Genomic DNA, 12,130 nt, shown 5'->3' with positions numbered 1-12,130 from the left:
GGGTGATATGACTAAGAAGGCTGCAGGCAGGGCCCAAAGTGCCCTTGAATTCTGTGCAGATGTTTACATACACACACTTACCTGGGGCTTTACATGGTTGTTTAGAAAGCAGCTTCTCCCATAGGTCTGGCAACCACTTCTGAAGCTTCGCTGAGATTCAGGTGTCTTGTTAGATGCATGTATCCAGAAAGGGCCTTAGTTTAAATTCCCCATTAAATTATGTGGAGTTTAAATTCAGGTCACCTGGTGACCTGTTTTTCTGACCCATGAAAACCTACCCCAATATATATAGAATCATAGAGTTGGAAGAGACCACAAGGGCCATCCAGTCCAATCCCCTGCCAAGCAGGAAACACCACCAAAGCATTCTTGACATATGCCTGTCAAGCCTCTGCTTAAAGACCTCCAAAGAAGGAGACTCCACCACACTCCTTGGCAGCAAATTCCACTGCCGAACAGCTCTTACTGTCAGGAAGTTCTTCCTAATGTTTAGGTGGGATCTTCTTCCTTGTAGTTTGAATCCATTGCTCCGTGTCCGCTTCTCTGGGGCAGCAGAAAACAAGCTTTATCCCTCCTCTATATTGCATCCTTTAATATATTTGAACATGGCTATCATATCACCCCTTAACCTTCTCTATAAGACTAAGTAAATTCTTTTTTATTCCACAGAGCTTAATCCGGTAAATGAGTTATACCTAATTTATTTCTACTACTCTGCATTTCATCTGAGACAGTTATTATATACAATCAATGGGGGGAACCAAATAATCACTGGGTAGAAATTGAAATCAAGCTTCCTAACATCACTTGCCATGAGGTCTTCTGTTTAAGAACCTTAAGCAAAATCTATTCAATAAATCCATTTACTAATTGTACTGTTTGGATATGGAAAACCTGGCAACCTAAACTTGCACTTTTTATTTCTCTTTTAATCCCACTATCATATCATTCAGATTTCCCCCAGCAATGGAGCAATAAGCAATTTGGACCCCGGGAATACAAAAGTTTATACACTGTTAGATTTCTGTACCAATTATCAACCTATATCTATTAACATAATAAAATTTCGATGATTGGATAAAGTTTATATTCTTTACTTGGTCATTGTTATATTAACCTTTGTGGCACTGCTCATTCTGTGTACCTATTTTGCAGTTTTCTTTTTCCTCTTTAGATTTTTGTCTGTTCTAATTGTTATCTCTGTTTTATATACATTATAAAACATACACGCCAGCTCCTAGGGACTGAGGCAGCCCCCCGCATTGTTTTTTAAGGGGGGCAGGCCCCCTCAATGTTCAGAGGGCATTTGACTTAACCCCCGGCTCCTTGCGACATTGCATCAGCCCCCCCTCAATCAACTCGAGAAAATGGCGCCTCTGTTATAAAGTGAAATAACAAAAATAACTTTTTTAAAAAAACAGTAACACGTATTTGTTAGTCCTGGAAGGTTGTGCAATACAGGTTTTTTTTACTATCAGTGTTGCCTGAATTTAGAAGAACTATTGTAGGACAAACACAAAACCTGTAAAGGTGGTGGAAGGGGTAAAAATGCAAATTTCCCGTGAGTTAATAGCCACAACACTATAATTCACAGCTCTTGTATGTTTTGAAAAAGAAGACTTATTGCAGATTTCTTGTTGGTTTTGAATGATTTATAAGGCTTTACTTGTGGCACAGTGTTGCAATCTATGTTGTCATGGAAATTCTATTGAATTTATAGTTCCATTTATCCAAAACGATTTTCCAGACTTCATTTCATGGTGAATCATATGGTTGTTACTCTGAGTACAAAGCAATTTGGGGGGGGGGTGCTGGTGGGGGGAGAAGTTTCACATTATAGAAAACATAGACACGTTAGCAGTTAGTTGCCTTATCAAAATACAAATGAATTTAACATGCATCTTTTTTACTACTGAATCCACAGCAGCACCTTGTGTGTGCTGAAAATTATAGCTTAAGTTTTTTTGCATACACATGCATGAAGTTGTCCTTACATGGAGGCTACTAGGGCAGCTGTCTTGACTGAAGTTTAATATTTCTCCATCCAGCAAACTTGGACATGATATTGACCCAATTTTGTTACAGATAAACGGCCTCGAGTTGAGAAATGCCTTGGTTCATATAGCTTCCTACTCAGTCTTTCCTCGCCTAGTGTTTTGCCGAAATTTTATCCTGCATTTTTTCTTTTCTTTTAAACCATTCTCCACCTATTTTTGAGGGAGGAAAATTAGGCACTTGAAAATTATGAAAGGGGGGAGGGAAATAAGAGAAATTATCATGTGTGGGCAGGGCCGGATTTAGGTTTGATGAGGCCCTAAGCCATTGAAGTTAATGGGGCCCTTTATATGTCCAGCTGTCCTTTGTCAACAACAAATTGTCACTGTTTTTTATGTTGAATATATGCTATATGGTGATTTATGGTCCTGATAGGTATCGAAAGCCATTTGCACATAACAAAATTAGGAGCCTACACAACACAAAACACTGTTGCTGTATGTAGGTTTTATTTTATTAGTTTTTTATCTTATATTTTGGAAATGTACATCCGGGTTCCCCCCCCCCAATATATTTATTATTTTTATAACAAAGACACAAAAACAAAAACATACAAAATGCAAAAAAGCAAAAAAGTCAAAAATACCAAAACTTCAATTTATATCTATTCTAATATTGGTGACTTCCTCATGTCCCTTCCAACTGTGTTACATTGTATATCCTCTTTAGTAATTTCTAAATCTTATTCTTATACCATATTTACCATATAACTATTCTTTTTCTAATCTTGTCTTATATCATAACACACAATCTCACACTTATTGCTTATTTATAACTACACCTCAGTATCAATATTTATCTAAACATTTTTTATTTCTACAACCTCTCTGTACCTCCTAAACGTCTATTAATTCTTTCCAATAATATGATTATTTCTTAAATACACTTTAATTTTTTCCCCAATCTTCTTCCACCGCTTCTTCCCTCTGGTCTTGGAGTCTCCCGGTTAGCTCTGCCGGTTCCATAAATTCAATCATCATCTTCTGCCATTCATCTATCGTTGGTAATTCTTCGTTCTTCCAATTCTTAGCTATTAAGATTCTTGCTGCTGTTGTTGTACATCCAGGTTTTTTTTTCCTTTACATTTTTGGAGGCCCCCCAAGAGAGTGGGGCCCTAAGCTATAGCTTGTTTAGCTTATACGTAAATCCGGCACTGTGTGGGGTGTGTGCCTGGCTTTTGTGGTGCTTATCGTCTGGTCCAGGGTGTTCAGTGGGCGACTGTGCGTGTCCTTTCTTTCATCTACAGGTCATTCCCTTTGGTCTGGATTTCCCTTAAAATCAGGGACTACACCAATCTCAGGTGCTTGGTACCTAGCCTCCCTGGCATTCACAAGCGCTAGCAGACAGTGGGGTGGAGCGGTGGTGCTTCCCTGACCTCCTAGCAGATGGGTCACTGCTCCTTACTAGAAGGTGGCAGGAAGGTCAGCACTGTTCAAACACACTGCCAGGAATGTCACATTGACTCCTCCTATGGGTATAGGTTTGCCAGACTCAATAGAGGACAGGACCTCTGTGCCTTTAATTGCCCTGCTCTCTTTTGAGTCTGGAAACCTTAAAGAGAAACCAGCAGACCCTTTGCTTGGAAATTAAACAAAGGGTCTGCTGGTTTCTCTTGAAGGTTTCCAGACTCAAAAGAGAGCAGGGCAATTAAAGGCACAGAAGGCCTGTCCTCTATTGAGTCTGGCAACCCTATATGGGTAACAGCATGTTTTGGAGCACAATCCTACAACGAGCCATCAATTCTTAACTGTAGCTGCAATACTAGAGACCAGTGGCGTGCATCAGAGTTGAAAGGGGACTAAAAGATTATAAAACCCAGCCCCGTATAACAATGCACGCCACGGTTATCTAGGCAACACCTTTCCCATCCTTGATCACAGTGTGCGCCCTGCTGTCACCTGCCTGTAGAACAGATAGCTTTGAATTAATCAATGTAATTAATCTGTCAGTTCTGCATGATAGGAAAGGGCAAAATATAAAGTCACTTATGAACACATTTTGTTCTCCCATTAACATGTCATTACGGAAGCTGGTCTAATATCTGCCCCACCTGTGACGCTCTCATCGCATAGGAAGAACTGGGCCATGAGAGAGGAGCCCACAACTTGGTTCATTCCTGTATCAGCATTGCCAGGATGGTCATTCTCAAGATGAGTGGTGCTGGTGTGGAATGAATGACCAATTTTGTATGAGTGGCATGTAATGCCCTGGTCCAAGATACTGCCCCGACCCTTCTGAGAGTAAAGAAAGTTCCTTTAGAACAGGGGTGGCCAACTCCCAAGAGACTGCAGTCTACTCACAGAATTAAAGACTAGCAGTGATCTACCCCCTTTTGGGGGGTTCAGGTCAAAGTTGTTGAACTTTTTTTAGGGAAGAGGGAAGCCCGTTTCTTCGGTGTTCAGGTCAAACTTGTTGAGCTTCTTTTAGGGAGAAGGGAAGGCCCGTTTTTAGGGGGTGAAGGGCCAAAATGTTGAGCTTTTTTAAGGGGAGCCAAAGTTGTTCAGCTTCTTTGGGGGGAGCCACTGATCTACCAGTGATCTACCACAGATGTCCAGTGATCTACCAGTAGATCACAATCTACCTTTTGGACGTGCCTGCTTTAGAAGATGCTCAGGATAGGTTTTGTCTGAACCCACAGGTGACCAAATCCCATCCAATGACTACAGGTAGTGTGTTCCACTATCCCACCTGGGTAAATCAGAGGTGATCCATAAAAAAGCAAAGTCTAGTCTACTAATCCAGGTGATGTCAACTGCCTTTTAGCTCCCTCAGCTTCCAAAACGCAACCTTTAGTAGCCATTCCACCTGATCATTATTACAATTATGTAACATTATGTAAGGATTTGCTTACTTCCTTCTTTCCTCCCTATCCATTTTTCATTTTTTACCTATGCCATTATTTTTAAATTGTAGATTGTCCAGAGTGCATTAGCAGAAAGTCAAAACATAGTAATAAATATTGTAAATTAATTATAAAAACACGTTAAAAGGTATAGAAAATAACTACTAAAACAATGAAGCAACGAGAGTGACAAAAACATTTTCTTATTTTGGAATAATAAATGATGGGGTAATCCTAACCATCAATCCAATCGCTGTTGGAAGTTATGATTTGATGGCAGTCTTCTTCCACTGGACTCTGCTGCCTTAGGGACCCTCACTATCCCTGGTGAAAGTATGGTGTTGTACATGCTAGAGAAGGGCAGAAGAAATAACTTTAACATTGCTCCTTCCTGTGCACATCTGGTAGGATATAAAAATTAGCAAGCCAATTTCTCAAACCACTGAAGTTTCTGTTCCTCCAGATTTTAGCATTTTATCACTAATAATAGAAGTCACAATACCACAGTGCTAAATATACTTCAGTCCAGCTAAAATCCAACAAAGTAACCGTGGAAGCGGAATGACCCACGCAAGAGAATTTCCCCTTCCTCCCATGTGCTTCCCACATGCTCCAAATCTACTCTGGAGGATTGGACAAAGACCCAGAGCAGAGCTGAGGATGTGGTCCCATTCCACTTGCCCAGTGACTTCATTGGGGAAGAAGCTGGTGGATTTGAGCGTGCTTAACTCTGTGGGATTGTGCCTGCAAATCCCACAACCTCTAATGCAGTTGGCAGATGAGGGTGTTCCAGCAACCTTTTAAAATTTATTTCAGAAATGGGAGTCAGGTTGCAAAGTCATGCTGGTGTTTGTTTGTTTTTCTCACAAGAACAAGTAATCAAATGCACCGTGATAAAACTCTGAATTCCCCAAATATTTTTTGCCATGCTTAAAACCTCACAAAGAAATTAGTTGCGTGGATATAGAAGCTTTGCATACAATTTGGTTCCAAGCAAGAGATTTCACATCCAGCAGCAAATGGTGGTTGAGAATAATTCCTTCCTACATTGCAGCTGGGAGAGGTAATAATAATTAAAGATTAGTCTGTTCAATAGTTAGCTCCACTGAATCAAAGCAAATCGTTCAGACTACTTTCTTCAGTATTCTGAACTTGGAGTCCTTTTTTTAGCCCTGTATTCTTCCCAAAATATTTTGGCTTTCCAACAAACTCTTTAATTATTGCCTCTGCAGTTAGCTGACTGATTCATTATAACGTTGGCTGTCTTAGAAAGTCTTGCAGCTTTTTAAAACTTAAATTATATGATACCTCTGGATATGTAATAGTGATAATGGCAAACTCCCTATTGCTGGAGTACATTGGAGTTCCTGATTTCATGTAGATGTTTTCATATTTGGTCAGATAGCGAGCAGGCATATAAAACACAGTATAGCACTTTGCTCTCCTCACTTCCCTGAGTTCTTGGAGGTTCCAGGGTGATCTTTTAGAGTTTCCTCATGAGAAGAAAAAGCTGAACAGTTATGTTGCTCTTTTATTAAATTACTTATTTGCCGGTATGTTGAGCAAGGATAGAAGGCTGGCGCTAGAAATGGCAAGTCCAGAAAGAGTTGAGAGACAACGTTTTTGTCTAGGCCTTCAACTCTGTAGCCTCGTAGCCACCAGGCACCTCTAACCTTATCACAATATCAGTCCCCCTCAGTGTGATGCAACAGCATTTGAATGAGGAGCTGGTAGTCCAGAATGTCTGGCCATGAGGCGAGGACGATTTACCGTACCAATGCGACTCCACATTTCTGGCCAATGCTAAAGTAAGCCTCATGTGGGCTGGTGCAATCTACAAGTCAGGATCTGAAACCTCCTCTTAACGTTCCTATGCTTGGGAGGGATGAGTGAATGGCAACCTTAAATCTACAGTTATGAGGGCCAATGCTAAAACCCCCAAAAATATAACCCTTTGGGTTGTATTTAGTTCCAGTCCTACTCAGAGTAGAACTTTTGGATTTCATGCCCATGACCAGGCATCCCCAAACTGCGGCCCTCCAGATGTTTTGGCCTACGACTCCCATGATCCCTAGCTAACAGGACCATCTGGAGGGCTGAAGTTTGGGGATGCCTGCCCATGACTAACCAAGGTAGATTAATTTCAACAGGCCTACTCTGTGTATTCTGGTTGCGTACAACCCATAGTATATTACACTGGTAAAAAAATTTTTGGCTCTCGATCAATGCCCCTTTCCTCACTTACCCAAAAGAATATTGCAAAAATTAATTTCCTTCTAATGTTATGAGCAAAGATGGTCTAAAATGCTTTTGGCATACTACAGACTTAGTGAATATTGTTTTCTTCCACATATTGTTTTCTTCTGCATAATATTACAAATATTTTTAGACACCATATTTGAGAATTGTTGTGTTTTAGTTTTCTCTGAATGGGAAGCAAAAACGTAGTTTATGGTCGTTACTTGGGATTTTTATTTGTTTCATATAAATGGAGCTCAAGTAATCCAACCTGAAACCAAATTGTTTTTAATTTGAACATCAGTGCATGAATGTATCATGTTGAAAACTGAGTGCTGTCCAAACCTGGAGGCTGTTAATTTGTAAAAGATTGCCAGGGATCTACGAGGTTGGGGATATGAAGGCAAAACAATTAAAATTTATCCTCCAGCTCTTCCAGGCAAATGTATTTTCTGCTGAATTCCCATTGGTGCTTGTCAGGAGATATAAATATAAAGATGGCCCAAAAATGTAGCACAAATTTTTGGTTATCTAGCAATTCCCTGTCAGTACCATTTTCAGAATTGTGAGTATCTTTGCTGAAAGAATGCACACCTCTGGTTTTCGTAGTTACAGCCCAGCATGTGACCTTACGCTGAGGAAGATGGTTGAAATAAAATCTAATTAAGACCCATTAAGTGGGTTATTTTGAAATATTAGGAAGCGAACAATGTGCTGGTAAGGTTATTGGAAATGATGCTATGATTGTTAAAGTTAACTGAACATGCCCCTTTTTTCATGGGGAGGCTTCAAAGGAGGGTTGAGATAGAATATGGCAGCTGTGAAACATTGCAGTGCTCCAGTTTTGCATGTCTTTCAAGAAGCTGAGTTTGAACTCCTGCTCCCGTTTGGGCCTAGATTTGCTGCAGACCAACAAGGGCATTTAGGTATTTAGTACTGGAACTTGCCAAAATGTGTGGCATCTCTTATCAAAGTACCAGAAGAATAGGAATATGAATGAAGCTCTCTCATGTGGGTAGAGGAATGGTACGGAACTGCAGGTGTTGCTCACACTCGAAGGGTTTGTAAACATAGAAGGATGTCAATGCACAGGTGTTAGTTTACCGCTATATAGCACAGAAGGCCAGCCACATGTTGCCACCTATATGTATGGCTCTAATTTGCAGCGCATTTCTCTTAATAAATTAGGATGGCTCCTGCAGGAGAGCAGATGGAGTAAAGCTGTTTCTTGATTGCTTTCATATTTGCGTAAGCAATACATCACCATAGCTCAGCAGTGTGGCTCCATGACAACTCATCTGGCTGGTTGCAGTTTTTACTTAAACATACAACGTTGTTTTATGTGTGTGTCTTCTGTGTACATGAAAGATACGGAAGAAAAATACGTGATGTCCAACCATCTACAGAGAGCCAGTGATCAGGTGCTTGTAAGAGCGGCAGGTATCTTCAAATAGGAGCCTTATTTGAGGTGTTATTTTCATAGCCATACTTTGCTGCTGCATACTTGGATCAGTGGAGGCAGCACAAGTCTCTCCCCTGGGGAGCATTTCTCATGTTGCTCAACCAGCATCTGAGGGTTATTTGTGGGGCCTGCCTGGTGTTTTTACATGAGCAGAATGTGTAATTTTATTTAAAATGCACCTCTGGGTTATTTGTGGGGCAGAGGAATTCGTTCTTTCTTTTTTTCAAAATATAGTCCGGCCCCCCACAAGGTCTGAGGGACAGTGGACCGGCCCCCTGCTGAAAAAGTTTGCTGACCCCTGCTTGTTGCAGCCCTCAGGGTTGGGGGTTCAAACATCACTGAGCCAGAGATTTCGTCTTGGTCCTCCCTGGTCTGCGAACAACGCATTATTCATTGTCCCATCCTGGACTCAATTTTGCAGCAAAATAAAAGGCTTTCCATTTTTCCACAGATGCAGATTTATTTCTACAATCCTGATGATTTTGACAGCTTTGGGACAGCGGTCCAAGAGAAAAGAATAATAGGAGCCATGGCTGTGTTTTTTCAGGTAAGTTGCTCATTGACCCAAACTCTGTGAAGCCAAGAGGTGGCAAAGTTTCCCCTCCCCACACCTCCTTTCCTTATCATTACTGTTGTTGTTCTTATTCATTGAATTGGTTCTGCTTTAATGGATGCATCTGTTTTCTCATTCACACCTGTCTAAATGAAGGATATTTCCTATTGTCTGCTGTGTGATTTAAAATGTAAATAAGTTGTGTTTAGAAACATAATGGAAATATTTGCATGAATTATTCTGATTTTTATAGCTGCTTGACTGGTGCACAGATTGGAGAACACATTTATCATAGAACTTACCTTGCTATTGAAGCATGTTGCTCAGGTTCTTGAAATATTAACGGGCCTCTTAGGCTGGAAGAAAACTTTAAATTCAGATGCAACTTGCCAGCATATTAATCAATATCCTCAGTTTTCCTGTCCTCCCTCCCTCCCCAATCTTTCTCTCTCTCTCTCTCTTTACTGTACTAGCATCTTATTATAAATTGCCATGGCAACTAAATATCTCAAGGAAATCAGGTTTTCCAAGTCAGTGGATTTATGGAGCCCCTTTTTATAAAATGCTTTTTGAAAGAATTGAATGTTCAGTTAGCTCATTTACAGGTTCAGCACACCTGAGGACTTGTGGTACTTTGCAGGGGCCGCTTCTTATGATGGCTGACAGGTCAAGTCAGACTGAAGGGCTGTTCAGCTCCTTTGTCTCATTATATAGGAAAAATGGTTTTCCTTTTCTGAGTAAAGGATAAATTAAGGTGAAAGTGACGGCACAACCTTCTTCCGGTAGGCTGTCGCAAATTCGGGCGCACATAAGCTATGCCTTTCAGTGGAACACGTCTCAAACAATACTCAAACTTTTGGGGTAAACACCGCTCTCTTCTTAGTCATTGTATTTGTTTTTACATTCCGCACTTCCTTAAGGGCTCAATTTCTTTTACCACAATTAGAATAATAGAATCATAGAGTTGGAAGAGACCACAAGGGCCATCCAGTCCAACCCCCTGCCAAGCAGGAAACACCATCAAAGCATTCTTGACATATGTCAAGCCTCCGCTTAAAGACCTCCAAAGAAGGAGACTCCACCACACTCCTTGGTAGCAAATTCCACTGCCGAACAGCTCTTACTGTCAGGAAGTTCTTCCTAATGTTTAGGTGGAATCTACTTTCTTGTAGTTTGAATCCATTGCTCCTTTGTTACATTGCTATATTGATAAAATATAGCAAGGGAAACATGCCAACATCTAGCCCAAATCAGTAAATATGTGTGACAGAAATAATTTTCTAAAAGCTCTTCTGTTTTATATGGCAAGATGGTTTTCTGCTGAAAGATAATCAGAAGATCAGCTGTTAAGGGCATCTTTCTCTGCTTGTCTGTGTTCTCACTGCTTCGCTTGACCTATCTTGGAGATTATAGTGGCATAGTAGGAAAGGGACATTCTTTCTTAGGAGCACAGGGCTAAGTCTAACTCAGGGGTCCCCAAACTAAGGCCTGGGGGCTGGATGCGGCCCAATTGCCTTCTAAATCCGGCCTGTGGACAGTCCGGGAATCAGCATGTTTTTACATGAGTAGAATGTGTCCTTTTATTTACAAGGCATTTCTGGGTTATTTGTGTGGCCTGCCTGGTGTTTTTACATGAGTAGAATGTGTCCTTTTATTTAAAATGCATCTTTGGGTTATTTGTAGGGCATAGGAATTTTTTCCAAAATATAGTCCGGCCCCCCACAAGGTCTGAAGGACAGTGGACTGGCCCCCGGCTGCAAAAGTTTGCTGACAAACTTGTCATTTATTGAGTGGAGCAACTTCCGCTCATGCAACGGAAGCCCTCCTCCCACACACATGCCCTCTGCACCACCACCAAATCTGCTCCAGAGGGTTGCAGGGAAACCCAGAGAAGATTTGAATAAGGTATGTGGGGGGAAGAGATGTAGGGGATGTTCTGATACATGACCAAAAGTTGGGTACAACCTATAGGTTACACTATAAGTTACGCTAGGAATGGGATTGTATTTTTGTCAGTTGTGCTATGAAGCTAAATAAAAATCACTTAGAATCATAGAATCATCGAGTTGGAAGAGACCACAAGGGCCATCCAGTCCAACCCCCTGCCAAGCAGGAAACACCATCAAAGCATTCTTGACATATGCCTGTCAAGCCTCTGCTTAAAGACCTCCAAAGAAGGAGACTCCACCACACTGCTTGGTAGCAAATTCCACTGCCGGACAGCTCTTACTGTCAGGAAGTTCTTCCTAATGTTTAGGTGGAATCTTCTTTCTTGTAGTTTGAATCCATTGCTCTGTGTCCGCTTCTCTGGAGCAGAAGAAAACAACCTTTCTCCCTCCTCTATATGACACCCTTTTATATACAGTGGTATCTCGGTTTATGAACACAATTGGTTCCGGAAGTCTGTTCATAAACTGAAGCGTTCATAAACTGAAGCGAACTTTCCCATTGAAAGTAATGGAAAGTGGATTAATCTGTTCCAGATGGGTCTGCGGCATTCGTAAACCGAAAATTCGTAAACCGAGGTGTTCATAAACCGAGGTTCCACTGTATTTGAACATGGCTATCATATCACTTTTATTATGGCTTTTTGAGCCGGGCATTATTTTACTTTTGTATGTGTGCTTTCTGTCTCTGACTTGATACTCACTTTTGGTTATAATGTTGTTTTCTATTAATTTCCATTCATTTGAACAAGATAGTTTTAAAAATAAACCACTTGACATTAAACCAAGTGTTTCAACAGCTAGGAGGGTAATTGGCCAAATTAATTCAGTCAGAGATACCAGAGACAGAAAGGTGAAAATATTGTACTTTGTGAAACTTGCCTCCACGGTTATATACATCTATAGACATTTATAAGGTAGACCCAAAAAAATAAAAAATAGCATGTAGCAGCAGAGATTTCATGAAGTCTGTTTGTTATCTTCTGCCGCCTGATATGCATGCGGCATCTATTTTATTTCCAGAAGAAGTTGTC

The 12,130-nt window shown here is 40.8% G+C and overlaps 1 protein-coding gene across 4 annotated transcripts in view; it reads left to right on the top strand.

Moving 5' to 3' along the window:
* The window catches only part of PTPRG (protein tyrosine phosphatase receptor type G), a 578,270-nt gene that overhangs the window by 376,153 nt on the left and 189,987 nt on the right, over positions 1 to 12,130 (top strand). For all 4 annotated transcript variants that reach the window (XM_088662505.1, XM_035106777.3, XM_035106776.3 and 1 more), the window contains exon 5: positions 9,049 to 9,144. In XM_088662505.1, coding sequence (XP_088518631.1) covers positions 9,049 to 9,144 — 96 coding nt within the window. The remainder of the gene's footprint in view (positions 1 to 9,048; positions 9,145 to 12,130) is intronic.

The sequence above is a fragment of the Zootoca vivipara genome, chromosome 2, assembly GCF_965207765.1.
Source record: "Zootoca vivipara chromosome 2, rZooViv2.hap1.1, whole genome shotgun sequence".
NCBI classification, from domain to species: domain Eukaryota; kingdom Metazoa; phylum Chordata; class Lepidosauria; order Squamata; family Lacertidae; genus Zootoca; species Zootoca vivipara.
This window is presented reverse-complemented; position numbering and strand designations above follow the sequence as displayed.